Here is a 20,740-nt window from a genome sequence, read left to right on the forward strand (position 1 = left end):
TTTTTCTGTTTTTTTTTTTTGTTTTTGTCCGGTCCATAATTACATGCCCCTATGTAGTAAAGTAAAAGTGTATATACAGTCTGTAAGTATATGCACTGATGGGAGTTGTCTATAAAATTGCAGGGAAGGATGAATGAATCAATTGCCAGAATAAAATATTAGCAATGAAGCCCCAATAGCCTACAGTATGTCTGCTAATATGTGCAATTGGTATTTGTGTTTCTAATCCCAATTAGAGACCAGCCCACTTTCACAAGGGGTGCAAATGTTCACAGGCTGCAGGACTTTGTGTCATTGTTAGTACATGACTTTATCACACCCCAGGTTGTATAGCAGTATGGTAATTTGGGGCAGCCTGCTTCTGGTCCAGCAGCCTGCCTGTGTGTTGGGAACTCTGTGCTGAGGAAACCAGGCACCTAATAGCAGCAATGTAATGCTGCGCGGGGCACGTAAGGGTAATTAGGGGCTCCGGTGGTTGCGACAACACAGAGGGGGAATAGTATCTAACGCCGCCGGGGAGTTTTGCAGCAGCGGTGAGAGCCGTCATTCTGTTCTCCCATCGCCCAACTCACTGGCAACGCTTACATACATCTGTTGATTTGTTGCTTCTAGACAAGATGTTAATGTTGCCTACGCTGGAAGAAATACATTTTGGCGGGTCAGTGTTGTGGTAATTACAACAAGGATATTTCATCTGTCATCATCACTGATGAGAGGTCTTTCTGTCTGTGGCAGCACTGAATGATGGTTTAGCCATCCAGGAGTTAAAAGCTCACCATCAAAGCCCCTAATATTGTAGAGGAAGGTACACAACATGACCAACAATCACAGTCCACATTGTGTAAGATGTGGTTCCTTCCTGATCCCATACTGGCACAGGGACAGTTCCTCAGATTACACACAGGATTATGTCCAGAGACTGGCCTGTTATATTCATAGCTGATCCTTTCCTTAGTGTGTGCAGGATAAAGGGCCATATTCAAGGCAATTGTACTTTTACTTACAACTACTATGCAGAATTTGACTTATGATTACGTATTTGACTATTTTGGGCAATGAAGTTTTCTACCACAACTCTTTAGGTTTTTCACAGATGTATTACAAAACAAGTATAGGCTCCAGCAAAAGCTATTAGACTTTTTTTTTCTGCATTGCCGTTAAGGATTCATTAACATGTCTGGGGGATTAAAGTAAACCAATAGTTTAAGGAGTCAGACTAAAGGCCCGTATGCAACTTTTCCCCGCAATTTTACTGACGATGCGTTACGTTATGCGTGACAGTCTATCGTTTCTGTGATTTTGCAATGTGGGTACATATGCGCGCTTAAGGTGAACAATCTTTTGTGACGCATGGTTATTATTGAACTTCATCCCAATCAGAAGCTGATACCCCTTTTCCCATGAGAAATCTATTCCTTTTCTTAAAGAGAACCAGAGACGAAGCCTGTCCATGTATTTTACCATCAAGAAGGAGACGGCACTCAACTGGCTTCAAAACTTGCGTTTATCGAATCATTCAGCAATTACACATAATTGTGTAATTGCTGAATGATTCGATAAACGCAAGTTTTGAAGCCAGTTGAGTGCCGTCTCCTTCTTGATGAATATTGACTGTGAGTGGAGTGGTGACCCACAGGAGAGTTGAGCACCGGCGACTCAGGCAGTGCTAAGCCTGAGAGGAGGTACCCAGGGTTCTTTGATTCATGTATTTTACCATATATATCAATGGGAACATGACAGTAAACACCTACTTTGCTCTTTGTTTCATTATTCACTGCTCAGTCTGCCTGTTATCAGCTCTGATAAGGATCCCCGACTGAGCATTCAGTTTAGCTTTGCCCTGTAATGATTATAGCTGAGTCAGTCTTCTGTGATGTCTTTTCAAGCCCAAGTTTTCCCCCCTTGTGGCTCTGCTTTTTTGGTATGTATCCTCGTAGGAGGAAAGCAGAGCCAGGAGGTGGCGAGCTTGGGCTTGAAAAGACATCACAGAAGACTTACTTGGCTATAATCATTATGGCGCAAAGCTAGACTGAATGCTCAGTGGGGTATTCTTATCAGAGCTGATAACAGGCAGACTGAGCAGTGAAGAATAAAACAAATAGCGTAGGTGTTTACTGTCATGTTCCCATTGTTATATATGGTAAAATACATAAGGGTGCTTCGTCTCTGGTTCTCTTTAAAACGGATCATCAGGGGGCTCTGTATGGCTGATATTGTGGTGAAACCCCTCCCACAGTGTGATGTCAGCGCCTCACAGCACTGCAGTACTGACATCACACTGTGGGAGCCTCGTTGCATTGTGGCAAATAACGGCTGTTTCCAACTGCCAAAAAAACCAAGCAGCATCTCCTTCCACTGAAATCACCTGCCAGCAGTAAAAATGTCACCATGTGATAAAATGTCAGAATGTAAGTCAGGGAGAGGAAAGATTTTACAATGGGAAAGCACTGACTAAATCATTTATAGATAATTATTGTAAAAATTAAGCCCTTTCCCTGGCGACTCCCGCGCAAAGTACTGTGATGCCCCTTGTGTGCCGCTGAGCATTCCCACAGTAGGAGATGGATCGGGGAATGTTCACTAATCGGGTCACATTGCCGTCAGTTCCCTGATCCATCTCCTGGTGAGTATGGAGCTTTAGACTAGAGTCATAAATTGTGCCCATCACTTTCTTCCTCAATTAGTTGCTCCTATTAGCCAAATGTCATTATCTCCAGTCATGTGATATTAGTAAAGGGAAAGTGGGCACTGGTCTAGTGATAATTAGCCAATGGGAGTAGCTGAGTAAGAGAGCAAGGGACAGGCACAATCTATGAAAAGGCTTTTCAACCGGTGGTACTTTGTTGTTGGCCAGGTGGTACACACCAGGTTTGCCTGCGACTTTATTGCCCGCATGCCATTTGTGCTGGTCCTGTCCTGCCTCCACAAAGTTTTGCTCCCCCTCCCTTGCTCCTTGCGGTGCTGCCCTGCGGCAGACTTCAGACCTCAGATCAGTGGGGAAGAGACAGCCAGGCCAACAGTGCACAGTAATGGCGCAGATACAGAAAGTGACATCACTGCTCACTTCCTGTATTTGAAGTTTACACGCCGTTACCGTGCACCGTTTGCCTGGCTGTCTCTTCACTGCGGCTTGCTTACCGATGATCTTAGGTGTGATCTGCTTTTTTGCACACGCTCATTCACACATACATAAATAAGGGTCGGCCGATCCAGTTGTTAGTGTGGATGCTGTATAAGTGTGAGTTTGAGTTGGCTCATGAATATACTCATAGTATGTTTTTAGTGGAATGTTGGTCACGAATATATTTTTCTACTAATAAAGAATTGTTGCACTGTTGGAGTGGCGTTTTTTTAAATATTTGCGATATATATCGCAGGGCAGCATAGCAAGGAGTGAGCAAGGGGGAGCCAAACTTTGTGGAGAAAAAAGTGCCCCTGGGGGGTACTTACCTCAGTGAAGGGGAGGCCTTTGTATCCTAAAGAGGTTTCTCCCTTTCTTCTCAGTAGAGGGGATCCAGTGCTGGGAGCCCCAAAGTTCTCCTTGTAGGTGTGTGCGCATGTGCAGTAGCTGCTCTTCGTTTAGGCTCCAGCAGAAACAGCCAAGCCCGATCGCGTCTAATCTCCTGTGCAGGCACACTGGTGGTACTTTTTAGGTGCTAAAAGTGGTACAATTAGTGCAAAGGTTGAAAAACCCTACACGCACGCACACACACTCTCTCTCTCTCTCTCAGCAACTATATTTGTTTTCCTTGACTGCAATGCTTGCGTTTAGGTCTTATTTAAAGGGCAACTGAAGTGAGAAGAATATGGTGGCTACCATATTTATTTCTTTTTAAAATATATGAGTTGAGCACGTTAGCCAGGTAACTGGCATTGCTTAACCTGCTGAGCGGTCTGGACGAGCTCAGCTCGTCCAACACCGCCAGAGGCTGCCGCTCAGGCCCTGCTGGGCCGATTTTAATGAAATAAAAAGCAGCACACGCAGCCGGCACTTTGCCAGCCGCGTGTGCTGCCTGATCGCCGCTGCAGCGCGGCGATCCGCCGCGTGCAGCGGCGAAAGAGGGTCCCCCCAGCCGCCCGAGCCCAGCGTAGCCGGAACAAACAGTTCCGGCCAGCGCTAAGGGCTGGATCGGAGGCGGCTGACGTCAGGACGTCGGCTGACGTCCATGACGTCACTCCGCTCGTCGCCATGGCGACAAGGGAAGTGAAACACGGAGGGCCGCTCATTGCGGCCTTCCGTGTTATCTCTTGCCGCCGGAGGCGATCGGAAGATCGCCTCCGGAGCGCCCTCTAGTGGGCTTTCATGCAGCCAACTTTCAGTTGGCTGCATGAAATAGTTTTTTTTTAATTTAAAAAAAACCCTCCCGCAGCCACCCTGGCGATTTAATCAGAACGCCAGGGTGGTTAAAAGGAAATAAATATGGCAGCCTCCATATCCCTCTCACTTCAATTATCCTTTAACTGCTAATTTGCAAAAAGAGAAAAAAACATGCACAGGATGCTGAGTATATTACTAAGGGAGTGCACCGGCCAAACAGCTGTGTAAATGCAATAATTGTAAGAGGAAAAAGGAGGCCTTGCACATCCCTGTATAAAACTTTGGCTTTATTTGAAAAAATTAAAAGGCATACATTACATAGTTCCAAAAGACCAGAGAGAGGTACTGGCTGGTGGGGAGGTCGACAGCCGTTTCGCGCCGCTATCTACTGTGGCGCATCATCAGGACAAACACCCCTTGCAAAATCCCCCCTTAAATACAGTGCCTAAAAAATACCTGAAAGAGCAGCAGCTGGGATCCATGGCTCAGGGGCGCGCCGTTCGTCTATGGAGCGCACGCCATCCGAACACTTCCGCCCATCGGAGCGCAAACCGGAAGTCGCATGTGCGTCATATCCGGCGGGGGCCAAAGGTGAGAAGCGTGCGGACGCGGCCAAAAAGCCGCGTCCGGACGCCACTTTATCGTCAGGAGGACGCGGAAAAAACGCCGCATTGTACACCACATTTTATTTGGATGGATCCGGCCAAACCGCCGTACCAAACCGGGCACTCCGCAAGCATAGCTACAGTTGACCGCATAGGGGCAGCAAAACTCCAAAAGGAAAAAAGCTATTTGACCCATAGATCACAATCTCTCACCGCTGTCACCTAGTGGTTAAAAATGTAATTGTTACAACCACCACTGAAATTAGATGAGCGATGAGTATATTGTTGCAGCTGCTCACAGGTAATACAAATCTGAATTTGATTATCAAACTTTTATGGATAGTCGGCAGTAAATGATACATATGTTAGAAGCCGTGAAGAGACTAACTCAACATTTTCACATAATTCATGTTACCTTATTAGATGACCAAAATTAGCCGTAATAACCATGTTGGCACACTACAAAAAGTGAAATTAAACAAAAAAAAGGTACAATTAAAAAATCATTTAAAAATACAAACACCCAAATCAGATGAATACTGTTAAATTGTTCTTTTCATTTAGACCCAATGGTCCAGTAGTGTCAAAGAATGCAATCCAAAAACTCTCCCTCTGCAAAAGCCTACGATGCCAGTCTCCACCCCTTCTATCATGCCTGACCTGTTCAAGACCCAGGAACCTAAGCTTAGTCACATCGCTATTGTGGGCCATCCGTATATGTTCAATTACTCTAGGGCAGCCCTCACCACTGTGGACGGACCTGCAGTGGGCCTGATAACGATCCTTGAGCATATTAGTGGTTTCACCCACATACTGGCAGGGACAGCAGGCAGGTATTTTTTAGGCACTGTATTTAAGGGGGGATTTTGCAAGGGGTGTTTGTCCTGATGATGCGCCACAGTAGATAGCGGCGCGAAACGGCTGTCGACCTCCCCACCAGCCAGTACCTCTCTCTGGTCTTTTGGAACTATGTAATGTATGCCTTTTAATTTTTTCAAATAAAGCCAAAGTTTTATACAGGGATGTGCAAGGCCTCCTTTTTCCTCTTACAATTAATCCTTTAACTGCTATGTTGGCTCACTGTAGTGGTCCTTTAAACAGTTGAAATTTGACAGTTGGAAAATGACAGTTTAACCACCCTGGCGTTTAGTTTTTTTGCGGCGCTCCGCCGCAGGTGTTTTTTTTTAACCTTTTTCATCTTAGTTAGCCTAGCGCTAGCTACATGATTGCCCCATCCCTGCGCCATCCCTCCCACCCCTCCGATCGCCGCCGGCGATCATAAGCAACAGGAAATCCTGCTCTGAACAGGATTTCCTGTTAGAGCTTCCCTCGTCGCCATGGCGACGTTTGGAATGACGTCATGACATCAGGAGGAGTCTCGATCCAACCCATAGCGCAGCCTGGCGGTGATTGGCCAGGCTGCGCTGAGGGTCTGGGGGGGGGCCCTCTTTTGCAGCGTGTAGCAGCAGATCGGCGGGGAGCGGCGGTGATCGGATACAAAATGTAGCTAGCAAAGTGCTAGCTACATGTTTTTTTTTTTTAAAATTGTAAAAAAAGACCGCTCCTAGCCGGAGCTATCCACCCCGGCGTTCATGGACGAGCTGAGCTCGTCCATAACGCTAGGGTGGTAAAAGACATTTAGAAAATGGCAGTTGAAAACAGTATAAAAATGACAGTTGAAATTTGGCAGTTGAAAAATGACAGTTGGGAAATGGCAGTTGGAAAATGACAGTTGAAAAATGGCAGTTGAAAAACAGTTTTCCAACTACTGTTTTCCAACTGCCATTTTCCAACTGTCACATTTCAACTGTTGCTTTTCAACTGCCATTTTCCAACTTTCATTTTCCAACTGTCATTTTCTAACTGCCATTTTCCAACTGCCATTTTTCAACTGCCATTTTCCAACTGTCAAATTTCTACTGTCATTTTCCAACTGCCACTTCCCAACTGCCACTTCCCAACTGTCATTTTTCAACTGTCATTTTTCAACTGCCATATTTCAACTGCCATTTTCCACTGCCATTTCCCAACTGTCATTTTTCAACTGCCAAATTTCAACTGTCATTTTCAAACTGCCAATTTCCAACTGTCATTTTCCAACTGTCATTTTCCAACTGCCATTTTCCAACTGCCATTTTCAACTGTCATTTCCCAACTGCCATTTCCCAACTGCCATTTTTCAACTGTCATTTTTCAACTGCCAAATTTCAACTGTCATTTTGCAACTGTCATTTTCCAACTTTCAAATTTCAACAGTTTTTCAACTGCCATTTTCCAACTGTCAAATTTCAACTGTCATTTCCCAACTGCCATTTTTCAACTGCCATTTTTCAACTGCCAAATTTCAACTGTCATTTTTAAACTGCCAATTTCAAACTGCCATTTTCCAACTGCCATTTTCAACTGTCATTTTCCAACTGCCATTTTTCAACTGCCAAATTTCAACTTGTTTTTAACTGTCAGTCTCCAACTGCCGAATGTGAACTGTCATTTTTCAACTGCCATCTTCCAACTGTCATTTTCCAACTGCCAAATTCCAACTGTTGTTTTTAACTGTCATTCTCCAACTGTCATTTTTCCACCTCCATTTTTAATTTGTCATTTTCCAACTGCCAAATTTCAACTGTTGTTTTTCAACTGCCATTTTCCAACTGTCGTTTTCCAACTGCCAATTTTCATCTGTTGTTTTTCAAATGCCATTTTCCAACTGTAATTTTTCAACTATCCTTTTCCAACTGTTTTCTTCTCCCTTTCCTATTTTATTTAATTTGCAAATACAAGTCTTGAGGTCATCAATGTTAAATTTTGATTTGCCAGTTGCCACCACATTTTATGTTTTGGGGGCTAGATTTGCATCATGATTTGCACAATTTAAAACTGTCAATCTCTAAAATGTCCATGTTGGCTTTTTATCTTCCTAAGTTGCTCCCAGTCTAATGACCCATTTATTGGCTTCAGCTTGCATAGTGGTTCTGTTTCCAGGCTAGCACTTGTAGCCTGTCCACACATTCTCTGCCTTAGTGTATGGTTCCTCCACAATGGTGACCCTCTCTTTCTTGGGCTACTTCAAATGTATTTATGTATTGTGCATTATAGTGATTTATTGTTGTTGAGTTGTTTTGCAGATGAACTTGCACTGTTTTTTTTTCTTGTTAAAAAGGTACTTTGTTGCTTTGAAACGTTGGATTATATTAACCACTTAACGACCGCCTAACGCCAATAGGCGTCGGCAGGTCGTAGTGGTGTTTCCATGGAAACAACTGTTCCATGTCAGTTCACAGAGGGCGTCTCCGTGAACAGCCTCCGAGCGCGGCTCGCAGGCTAAATGTAAACACATGGGGAAGAAATCCCTCATGTTTACATCATACGGCGCCGTAAAGGAGGAGATCGCCAGCATCTGATAGACTGAAGCCTATCAGAGGCGGCGCAGGACGGATCACCGTCCTGTGCCGCCCACAGCAAGGAGGGGAGGGAGGGCAGAATAGTGCTGCGGAGGGGGGCTTTGAGGAGCCCCCCCCCCTGCCCGCAAAACACAAACAGCCGGTGGCGATCAGACCCCCCCCCAGCAGGACATTCCCCTAGTAGGGAAAAAAGGGGAGGGAAGTCTGATCGCCATGCTGCAAACATGATCTGTGCTGTGGGCTGAAGAGCCCACGCAGCACAGATAAGGGAAAAATCCCCTGGTCCTTATGTGGTTGCAGCATTACTTACAGATCTTTCTGTACCAATTTTTTAGAGTGCCAACCATTTACTTCTCTTTACAAAATCGTATGGCACGTGTGTTGCTCTGCGTTGAAATGAGACAGCACTGTGTTGGCTCAGAAATGTATGCAGCAGTTCATTGTCAGAACACACTGCTGCACAGCACATGAGTCTGAGACATATTACTGAAATAAGCTCAGCAATGCAGCAGTGCATCCTGACCTTCAAGATTGTTATCAAACAACCATTTTTAATAAAGGACCACTATAGTGAAAAAGTAAGCAGTTTATATCTCTTAGAACCGACATGTTTTGGACTAGTCTACCTCCTCATTGGGAATTATCAGGGTTTTCTTTGTTTTTAAAATAATTTCCTAAATGGCAGTTGCTAAGCGGAGCAGTGCTTTTCAGCGCTGCTAGATTTGGGCGCAGCCAGCGCCGCCATAGACTATAATGGGAATCATGTATATCACCGATTCCGTTGGACCACAGATTATAATGGTCTAATGCGCATGCGGGGCATTCAGGCTCCCCTCGCCTATACTGTACTCCGCTCTTGCTGCAGCCACCATCAATCGTTACGTTTTCAAGCAAACGTCTCCAACACATACAGCTTTTCCTCAAGATATAATATTGAGAAACTCACATAGCGCAACACTGTATAAAATTGCATATATTTATTCCTTTTTATGCAACGTAACGATTGATGGTGGCTGCAGCAAGAGCGGAGTACAGTATAGGCGAGGGGAGCCTGAATGCCCCGCATGCGCATTAGACCATTATAATCTGTGGTCCAACGGAATCGGTGAGTCGCTCTCCACGTGGTGTTGGTGGTGGGAGTGACATAAGTGAAAACTTTGCAGCGCTGGTCAAATCTTTTTTGATATACATGATTGAAAGGACACACTCGCCTAAATTGATTTCAGCGAAGCTCCAAAAAAGTCAGAGGATATTTGGACTTTTTAATTTGTTTTTTAGTACCAGGATAGTGTTTACATGATATTTAACTGGACTGGTAATTTTAATAATATGTGGCAGGTCCAAGTAACTGCCAGGTCATTATAAAGTTGTTTATGTATGGTAATGCAAATAGTGATTTAATTCATATTCCATAAAGTTTGGATGAAGGTGATCCGTGAATATTTGAGCGCGAGGCTTTAAACAGCATTTAGGCTGTAATTGCACATATAATGGGAATCAGTCTATAGCGGCGCTCAGTGAGTAACGTTGACTCCGTCAGAAGACGGAGCTGAAGTTGCTTTAAAAAAACACAATAATTCGGCCTCCAGCAATCGCTGGAAGCCAAATTATATCATTCCCCCACTATCCATGGCGGCCTGGAGGGTGAATAGTAATTAACACGGCCCGACTTGTGCAGAAGTAGGATCAGCCATATAACAGCTGTATCCTGCGCCCAAGTCTACCGGCGCCGTTTTCATATGTATGCGTTGCTAAGTCTAACTGCCAAAATAGCAAGATACCAGCCAGCCTCCCTATTCACTTGCACACTATTTTGGCAGTTAGACTTAAAGAGACTCTGAAGTCTCGTTTTTCACCTCTTTTCTTCATATAATCCTGTTCTGCATGAATGCCCCAATAGATTCTCCGCATCCCCGCGGCAGATGGGTGATTTATTACTGTATTTACAGCCCTGCAAACCTCTGGAGCTTCTCTTCCTGGAGAGGCAGAGCTTTCAGTTGTAGCTCTGCCTCTCCGCAGTCAATCTCTGCTGATCGCCGCCTCTCCCTATCCCTCTGTGTTCTTTCACTGAGAGGGGCGGGGAGGAGGTGGAGATCAGCGGAGATTGATTGCGGAGAGGCTGAGCTACAGCTCAAAGCTCAGCCTCTCCAGGAAGGGAAGCCCTTCGTGTCAGGGCAGCATAATCTACGACCTGAAAAGTCGTAGAACTTTGCAGGTCAATTACACAGCAATAAATCACCCATCTGCCACGGGAATGTGGCGATTTAAGTAGGGCATTCATGCTTAACAGGAATTTATGAAGAAAAGAGGTAAAAAACTAGACTTCAGAGTCTCTTTAACTACGGTGACCAGACGTCCCGCTTTAGCCGGGACGCGTCCCGGATTCAGGGTCCCCTGTCCCAGGCTGCACTATGTCCCGGGAAATGTCCCGCTTTTAGCCGCGTCCCATCCCAGCCTTGAGACTCTGGCCACCATACATTGCATTAACTGGCTGCTGCGTCTAATAGGCGCCGCGGCAGTTCATAGCCCGCAGCTTCGCTCCAGCCTGCATAGACTTCTGGCAGGCAGAGCAGGGCTACGGGAAGATGGTGTCCGAAGCCCTGTACTGGAGATTTGTGTCTCCAGTACAGGGCTTCGGGCGCCATCTTCTGGTAGCCCTGCTATTCCATTCAGCGCGGGAGATTGGAGGAGCAAGATCTCCGGGGGAGCTGCGCGCCAGAGGACTTCTGTCAGGTGAGTAAATAATTTTTTTTGCAGGTGAAATTTTCTGCTGAAATGTTTCCCAAATTGCATGTATTTTCTGCTGAAATGTTGCCCAAATTTGTGGTGAGTCACTGCCTAGCTCTCAGCTCTCTGGTGGTGGAGCCAGGCTACCTATAATTAAGCGGGGGTGGGGGAGGGGGAGGAACTTGCAAGGCTACCTATATTGGCAATCTACCTCCAGATTGTCAATACTGACAATCTGTAGGCTAGCAATCTAATTGTAGTCTTTTTCCTCACCAATGCCTCCTACTTTTCCCATCCCATATGCTCTTTTTTCTTAAAGTGTACCTGTAAGAAAAAAGTTCTCCGGGGGGCACTTACCTCAGGGAGGGGAAGGCCTTTGTAGCTTAAAGAGGAACTGTAACGACAAAACGGCCCCTGGGGGGTACTCACCTCGGGTGGGGGAAGCCTCAGGATCCTAATGAGGCTTCCCACGCCGTCCTGCGTCCCTCGGGGGTCTCGCTGTAGCCCTCCGTACAGCCGTGACGCAATATTTACCTTCCTGGCTCCTGCGCAGGCGCTCTGATGGCTGTCGGCGCCGAAGTAGGCGGAAATACCCGATCGCCGTCGGGTCTGCTCTACTGCGCAGGCGCAAGTTTCCGGCGCCTGCGCAGTAGAGTGGACCCGACGGAGATCGGGTATTTCCGTCTATTTCCGTGCCGAAAGTCGCCACAGCGCCCCCGCTGGAGCCAGCAAAGGTAAATATTGAACTGACAGTCGGCACAGTCGCCGGCTGTTCGGAGGGCTGCGGCGAGACCCCCGTGGGACAGAGGACGGCGTGGGAAGCCTCATTAGGATCCGGAGGCTTCCCCCACCCGAGGTGAGTACCCCCCAGGGGATCTTTTTGTTGTTACAGAGTCTCTTTAAAGAGGTTTCTCCTTTCCTCTTCAGTAGATGGGATCCAGCGCTGGGAGCCCAAAGTTCTCTTCGTCGGTGTGTGCGCATGTGCAGTAGCTGCTCTCCGTTCAGTCTCCAGCAGAAACCATCAAGCCCGACCGTGTCTAATCTACTACGCAGGACACTAGTGGTTCTTGGAAATCTCCAGGCGATAAAAGTGGTACAATTAGTGAAAAGGTTGAAAAACCCTGATCTATGACAGACTCCTCCCTTTACCTGCAGCATTTCACCATCCACCAGACTCCTGAGGTTTGGGAAATGAACACATCCAAATGGGGCTGTTCATAAATAGACCAATAAGTAGGAAGGTGGTCAAGAAAAAGCAAGATGCACTGTTTGGCAAGTAACAAATGTATAAACTACAGAGTATTCTAATAATGGTTTTCTAGATGGTGTCTTGTGTTAGTGGGATGTTTGATCATAAGAGATCATAAAGGCCTATTTGCCTGTCCTGAATGGTTACAGGGCTGATATGCTGATAATCACAGGAAAATGGCCCAAAATCCACAATAAAATGTTTTCAGATATTTTATGTAAAATGTCAACGTGATTGATGCCTAAAGCATGGAGGAAGTGGAGATTCAGTCACAGTTCCTATTCTGTATTGTTTTAGTTGTAGTGCTTCACAGACTTACTTGTGTTTTTTATCTAGCTATGCGTTGTGATGTTAATCAGCACTTTTCTTTACCTTTTTTTTGCAGGGCGTGAAAGAGTTTAAGTGTGAGGTATGTGGGCGGGAATTCACTCTGCATGCCAACATGAAGCGCCACATGCTGATTCATGCCAGTGTCCGCCCATTCCAATGCCATATCTGCTTTAAGACGTTTGTGCAGAAGCAAACACTGAAGACCCACATGATAGTGCACTCTCCTGTCAAGCCGTTCAAGTGCAAGGTATAAGCCCGACTGGTCACCCTCTTCAGAGCACTTTAAAGTTGGCCACACACCATACACTTTTTTACATTTGTTTCAATTCAAGAATTGCAATCAATTTTTCTGACTGATTGTAACATTTCAAAAATCTGACCAATGTACCACACACACGCTCAAGTTTTCCTCAGTTTTGATAAGAATGATTGAAAACGCAGAGAAAAAAATTGCCTGTGTTTGTACATCAAGAAATTGTCATCTTCCAAACACCATTCAATTTTCATATAAATCGGTCAGAAAAATCCAACATTCCCAATCTTCTTTTATCGAATAAAAATGGGAAATTCGATCAGATTTATCAAATGAATGAAAAAAAAAAGCGTTCAATTTTTCAGTACTACCGATCGTCCAGCCACAGGAGGAAGTGCGCGGTAGTGAGCCGTGGAACGCGTCCAATTCGACTCACTACCACGCACTTCCTCCTGTGGCCGGAAGGAGGAAATGCGCGGTATTGAGTTGAGGCACACGAACTGTGCGAACGTGTGATACGCATAGAAGCGCCGGACATCTGGGTAATTAACCCCCTCTCTCCCATGCCCACACCTGAGACAAGCCTCATTAGAATCAAAAATTCGGCTAGTTATCTAACCGTGAGGCCATCACTAACCGTAACCAAGAATTTATCTTCAGCCCAATCAGTAGCTAATACCCCCTTTCTCATTAGAAATCTTTACCTTTTCCCAAACGGATCATCAGGGGGTACTGTATGGCTGATATTGTGGTGAAACCCCTCCCACAGTGTGATGTCAGCACCAGGGTGACAAATCACATTGCAAGTTCTTCATGAATACCAATGAGGCTAATTTACATAAAAAACATTTTTCAAACAATTAGCATTCAAATCACATTCCCATTAACTTGCATTGAAACATGAACTTCACATAGCACACACAAGAAAACCAGAGCTGCCATCTGAACTTAATAGGCAGAAAAATCGTGAACACAGATTTGCAAACTATCAGAAATGGAATGCAATAAGATGGGGAAGGAGAGAAAATTTATGTATACCTGGGGCTTCCTCCAGCCCCCACCAGCCTGATTGCGCCCGCACCGTCCTCCACTGCCTCCTTGTTCGTCTATAATTTGCTCCGGTAAGTCCGCTGGCCTGGGGCCAACTGCACATGCGCGGACTGGCTGCGCGCGTTCCCGCATTGTGCTCGCATGGCCAGACTGCGACTGCACTGACTGGACAACTTACCGGGGACGATTGCTGATGAACGAGGAGGCGGCAGAGGATGACGAGGGAGCGATCAGCCTGGAGAGTGACTGGAGGAAGCCCCAGGCATGTATAAATTTTGTCTCCTGTCCCATCTCGGGTACACTTTAAAGTGTTGCTGTATTTTTGTTTTGTTGGCTTGCTCAGTGTCCTTGTAATGCCCTGAAATTCTTCTTCCCTATTGAAGAGGACAATCCACTGCACCCTTGGCTTGATGTAATGCTTATATCCCTGTAATACTGTGTTTTACAGGTTTGTGGGAAATCTTTCAACAGAATGTACAATTTGCTAGGCCACATGCACCTCCATGCTGGATACAAGCCCTTTAAATGCCCCTATTGCTCCAGCAAGTTTAATCTGAAAGGTAACCTTAGTCGGCACATGAAGGTGAAACATGGAGTTATGGATATCACATTGGAAAATCAAGGTAAGGGTGTGTATATTACATCTAACTTTAATTCAAACAAAAACACTGAAGACGTCCTTTACAGCTGCCTCGGCCAAGCTTAATCCAGTGTGTGCACCCAGTTTCAGTCTTCCTCCCTCATCAAGCTGCTTCCATTGGCCAGCTGTTACCATCTCTAATCATGTGATACTGGTAATGGGATTAGTGGATACTGGTCTGAACATGTACCAGAGATGGCACACTTGCCATAATTTATACTTACCTGAGGCCTCCTCCAGGCCCATAAGTACCATAGCTTTCCTTGCTTTCCTCTTAAACCCCTCCGTTCTGGCGCTACAATTCCCAGTAATCTGGTCAGTCGCCGCCAGTCAAGGGCTTCTGCGCGCATGCGCCCCCACCGTGCTCCCGACTGGAGCGTTCTGAGCCTGCAGTACTACTCTCTCCAGGGGATGGGAGCGCGACAAGGGTTGTGTGCGCAGCTAAGCCACGCAGAAGGCCACGACTGCCCAGATTATAGGGAATCAGAGGGGCTGAGGAGGACGGTGAGGGAAGCCACGGTACTGATGGGGCTGGAGGAACCCCTAGGTAAGTGTAAATTAGTGCTAGCTAGTGAACCATCTCAGGTTCACTTTAAGACTCATACACATGTGCAACATAATGCACAACCAACCGCACAACATGACCAACTGCACAAGCTGTTTTTTGGTGCTAGTCTAGTTTAGGGGATCCCAGCAGGAAACCTCATGGGGAAATTCTGCTAACAGGATTAGGTGGACAGCACCCTTTCGAACTGCTAGGTTTCAGATAGGTTGTAGTAAACGACACCTACACTATTCCGCCAATCACAATACTTTGTGCTGTGATTGGACAACTGTTCCCCAACCCTGTATTCAAGGCCCACCAACAATACAAGTTTTGCAGGAAACCCCAGACAATTACAGGTGGGGAAATTAGTGTTGCAGCAGAGCTGATTAACTACCTCTGTGGCTTGATACAAAACATGCAATGTTGGTGGGCCTTGAGGACAGGGTTGGGGAACACTGCATGAGTTTTCCTGCTGGGTCCTCTAAACTTGACTAGGACTGATTTGTTTTGGTTCTTTTAAATCTTGAACTTGCAATGAGCAAAACTGTTAGTTCATTTTACCTCTCATTTCTCATACAATAAATTATTTCATATAGAGCAGGCTTTCTCAACCATGGTTCCTTGGAATCCCAGGGTTCCTTGAGTACTCTGCAGAGGTTTCTTCACATTTTCCCCCAGCTTAGGGGAAGTATAATAGAGCACATTATAATAGGAGTTTCAGAATAATTAGGAGCACCTTAATAAAAAAAGCACTAGAATAAGAAGGCAGTGTAATGGGGGTAGTGAAATAAACATTCACACCTACTTTTAAAGTCCATGCCTCCTGCAAAATACATGCAGGGGTTCCTTGAGATTCAAAAATTATTTGCAAAGTTCCTCCAGGGTAAAAAGGTTGAGACAGGCTGATTATAGAGGGCGTTTCTTCTGTACTCTTAAAGTAAACCAGGGACCTGGGAAAGTAAAGATTTGATACATACCCGGGGCTTCCTCCAACCCTATAAACACGTGCACGTCCCTCGTTGTCCTCCCACGGTCTGCCAGTCAGCCGCGATCAGCCCCGGTAACTAGCTCAGTCGCATCAGTCCGAGTCTACTGCACACGCGTGTTTATGGGGTGGGAGAAAACCACGGGTAAGTATCAAAACTTTACTTTTCCAAGTCTCTGGTACACTTTAAGTTCTGGGCTGAAGTAATGTCCATCATGCAGGAAGGAATATCCCTGTAACCTGTTCATATCATCATCCAAACATAAATAAATTCAGTATTTATCGCCATCTGCTGGCCATGGTTCATATGGTTCTCTCCTCTCTGTCATTTAATTGCAGATCACATGATGGAACTCCCAGATACAGAAGCCAATGATATGGACAGCCAGCAAGAAATGGAGGACTATGAAGATAATTCCTATGAATACAATGAGGCAGACAATGTGGCGGAAGAAAACAATCCACTGACTGATCAGTCCATGAAAGAAATGGTCTATTATAATGTTTTGTAGTTCTATAACAATGTACCTGGAGGAATTCCCAGCCAGGCAGGAAAAACCACTGAAGGATGGTTTTATTTTTGTATCCTTGCACTGATGAAGAAATATGTTGGCACCATCCACTGTTTAACGAAGAGCATTGGCTTGGAAGTGCGATGATGCTGTTGCACATTCCAGACTGTCCTATAACTTCTCAAGGAATTCTATACTAAAGAGCCACGTGATCTCAGCAGACTTGCATTCCTCCAGTTGTTCAGTGCCTGTTCGCCTTGATCAGCTGGATTTCAGAGACTTCTAGAAGGTCTGATTAGCTTCATACAGAATGCAGTTTTTTGTTTCAGTAGTTTGACGCACTGGTATTGTATGAATTTGTTTTTGCCACATACGGTGTGGACTGGTCCAATCTCAAGTATCCTCCAGCATCTTTACAGGAACTCAGGAGCTTTAGAGGGAAATCCATTTACTGTGCATCAGAGGCATGCTGTCTCACACTGAGGAGGGAGATTATTATGAATAAGACCCTCAGGAATGAAACCAAGTTCCCTCCCTCCCCAGCAGCAGTGCCACTGAGCGACACCCATCCACGGTGCTCCACGTTAGGGATGGTGGTATTCAGGTGCATCTGTGTATATAGCGTGAGTCTGAGAACTGCATAGATACATGACATATGTCTACCTCTCCTGTTCTCCATCTTCCCACATACAGGAGTACAATCTCCTGCATATCACGTTCCACATCGCAATCTAATCATATGCTTCCTGAAAATAGCTTTTATTCACCTAGATTGTGTTTTAAATGATAATTTATATATGTAAAAGAATGTATTACATAAAGTTCTAGGAAATAATAATTATTCACTGTAAATCACTGTATTAGGCTGGGGACTCGCAGGTCATGTGATGTCGCTGAAAAGTAGAGTTTTTATTGCCGATTGTGTTTTTCAAAGAGATTTTCATTCATGTCCTAATCACTCACACATGGTTTCCAGTGCAAGAAAAAGGGACGATCTGACCAACAGGGCCAAAGATGGCAATAAAAGCCTTTTCAGGTTTTGAATGTGTAGGCTTCATTAAAGACTGGTCAGTCGGCCCAACTTGACTCATCACAAGAATGTATTGTTAGATAATTTTCCTAAAGAAAATGTGTGTGTATATGTACACACGTGTATGGTATAGACCCCACGGTGGACACATTTATATATAACTTATGAACCTGACTGTCCCATCCAGAAGCCAGACGATTTCTCAGTCAGTTCCACCATCATCAAAAGTCAGACACCAGCTGTAATATTTAATATATTTAGGGAACTTGAAGTGAGAGGTGTATAGAGGCTGCCATATTTATTTCCTTCTAAACAATACCAGTTGCCTGACTGTCCCGCTGATCTCTTTGGCTGCAGTAGTGTCTGAATCACACACCTGAAACAAGCATGCAACGAATCCAGTCAGAACATCTGATATGCATATGCTTGTTCAGGATCTATGGCTAAAAGTGTTGGAGGCAGATGATTAGCCAGGGAACTGGAATTGCTTAAAAGGAAATATGGCAGCCCCTGTCTAAAGTTTAGATAGTTTACACAGCAAATCTAGCTGCAAACAGCTTAAATGGTTTGATTATTTATTCCTGTGATACAATGAGGGCAGCCATGTTCTGTTTGTCACAGGCTGGGGGCTGGAGATGCTATCAGCTTGCCTGTGTGTAATGTGACAAATTTCAGTCCCCTCTCCTCCTCCCCTTTGCCTCTGAAATCTCTGGCTAGTAACCTCCTCTTCCTGCCCAGACTGAGCTCCCATAAACCCTTGCTACAGTGCCAAGGCACTCTAAAAAGCTGTGGGCGAGGCTTGTTTAGTTTATAGGGAATAAGAGTATTAAAACAAAACCAGTATTTGACTTGAGGAATGCCCTATAAACTTTATGAAAGGAACAATTATGCAATGAGTAAAAGTTTATCTCGGATCCACTTTAAAGTGAACCTCCAGACTAAAAATCGACTCAGCAGCACTGAAAAGGCCTGGTGTTTCTTTAACAGTTTCACAGCATCAGAACTTTGTTTCTCTTATACAAGCCTCATTTTTAGCAACACAGAAGAAAACTGCCTGGGCATTTTTCCCCTGATGCTGTGCAAAGCATGATGGGATTTATGTTGTTCTCGTTCTGCTGTTTTGGTGCAATTTTTTTTTTTTACACTTTGAATTTGACATTTGAAGCCTAGCGCGTGCAGCTGGGAGGGGTGATCAGCACACAGGACAGTTGGAACTGTGCCTTATGCTCCCTGTCACCTTCTTTCAACCAAAAAGTTGGCTGCCCCCATGACAAAGATGGCAACCCCCATAAATCACAAACATTTGCCTGTTCTTTTAAAACAGGGTGGGTAAAAAATTATATTACCTCTCTAGTCTAATTAACATAACTAATGTAACTTAATGACAGAATGTTTGTTTAGGCTGAAGTTCCCCTTTAAGGAAACTTGTAGTGAGAGGAATGATGACTTTATTTCCCTTTAAGAATACTGCTTGTGCATCTGTCATGCTTATTATACCCTGCCTGTATGATTTCTGAGTCATTGAAGTAAACAGCTATGCAGAGATCAGGAGTTCTGGCTCTGCTCTCACCTCAACCAAACACAGACAATCCAGATCTGTGAGCTCTCTCTTCACTGGCTGCATGCTTGTTGCACGTTTGGTTATTACTGAATCCTACAGATAAGCATCACAGCCAGACAGATAGCATTTCCAAAATTGAAAAGATAGCAGAAATTGTCATTAAACTACAGAAATGTAAATAAAAAAGTACTGAAAGGCCTGTGAAACATCAGAGCAGTAGCTGGCTTGCGTAAAGCAAATATCATATAAGCCAACTTGAACGAAAAATAAACTCAATTAATAAATATATGGATAGTAGAAATGGCAGGTAGAACTTTCAGTGTCTTGTATGCTTATTTTTCAGTTGAAGGGGTTACATTTAAACTCTTAAAGGGGAACTTCAGCCTAAACAAACATACTGTCAATAAGTTACATTAGTTATGTTAATTAGAATAGATAGGTAATATATTTTTTTACCCACCCTGTTTTAAAAGAACAGGCAAATGTTTGTGATTCATGGGGGCTGCCATCTTTGTCATGGGGGCAGCCATCTTTTTGGTTGAAAGGAGGTGACAAGGAGCAGGAGACACAGTCCCAACTATCCTGTGTCCTGATAACTCTCCCAGCTGCACGCTCTAGGCTTCAAATGTCAAATTCAAAATGTAAAAAAAAAAAAAAATTGCACCAAAACAGCAGAATGAGAGCAACAACATCAGCAATCCCATCATGCTTTGCACAGCATCAGGGAAAAAAAGCCCGGGCAGTTTTTTTCTGTACAGCTTAAAATGAGGCTTGTATAAGAAAAACAAAGTTCTGATGCTGTGAAACTGTTAAAGAAACACCAAGCCTTTTCAGTGCTGCTGAGTCGATTTTTAGTCCGGAGGTTCACTTTAAATATGCACAAAAGCCATACCAGTGTGACTTAGAATCTGGTTCTTTCAGGTCCCAAGAAAAAAAAAAAGACTAGCTTTTGTGGAATGACTTATTAGGATGGTTTGCTCAGCAAGAGACCAGTATTTTGGTCTCTGCTTACTTTTCAATAGAGCTGGGGCTGAAATTTGACTGCAGTTCAACTGCAACATTTTCATACATTAAACACTGGCTTAGAAGAAAAAAAAGTGAACACAGGCAAGTTCTAACTAGCCGTGATGCTCATGTCAGGTCAGCCCAGGTACACTTTAAATCTTCTAGCTAGGTGAAAGTTTTCATACTTCAGCAAAAGTGAAGAGGATTTACTGCACATTGTAAGTAAATTACTAAAGGACAACCAACTGCCAGAATCAGTGTCTTTTCCACCATCTTCCCTTCTTTATTCTCTCCCTTTGATTGCTGGATGTGAAAATGGATGACTGTGACATCATCAGTAGACAATAGTCCCATCTCCCTTCCCTGCTGAGTTTATATTCCATTGGAACCATGTGATGAGTTTGAATAGAAGTTGCATAACTTCCTCATTGGGAAGAATGGCTTCCACCCCTCCCACTCAACCACACGGCCTAAGGGCTCTTTCACATCAGAGCTTGCGTTGGAGAACGCTCAAAGCATGCGTTTTG

At 44.7% G+C, this 20,740-nt stretch overlaps 1 protein-coding gene across 2 annotated transcripts in view; it reads left to right on the plus strand.

The window, feature by feature from the left end:
• ZNF710 (zinc finger protein 710) overlaps positions 1-16,666 on the plus strand; it is a 163,001-nt gene extending 146,335 nt beyond the window's left edge. For both annotated transcript variants that reach the window (XM_068272479.1, XM_068272480.1), the window contains 3 exons: positions 12,686-12,877; positions 14,382-14,556; positions 16,445-16,666. In XM_068272479.1, the coding sequence (XP_068128580.1) occupies positions 12,686-12,877; positions 14,382-14,556; positions 16,445-16,617 (540 nt within the window). In that variant the 3' untranslated portion in view covers positions 16,618-16,666. The remainder of the gene's footprint in view (positions 1-12,685; positions 12,878-14,381; positions 14,557-16,444) is intronic.
• Positions 16,667-20,740: the final 4,074 nt, after the last annotated feature.

Source organism: Hyperolius riggenbachi, chromosome 3, assembly GCF_040937935.1.
Source record: "Hyperolius riggenbachi isolate aHypRig1 chromosome 3, aHypRig1.pri, whole genome shotgun sequence".
NCBI classification, from domain to species: domain Eukaryota; kingdom Metazoa; phylum Chordata; class Amphibia; order Anura; family Hyperoliidae; genus Hyperolius; species Hyperolius riggenbachi.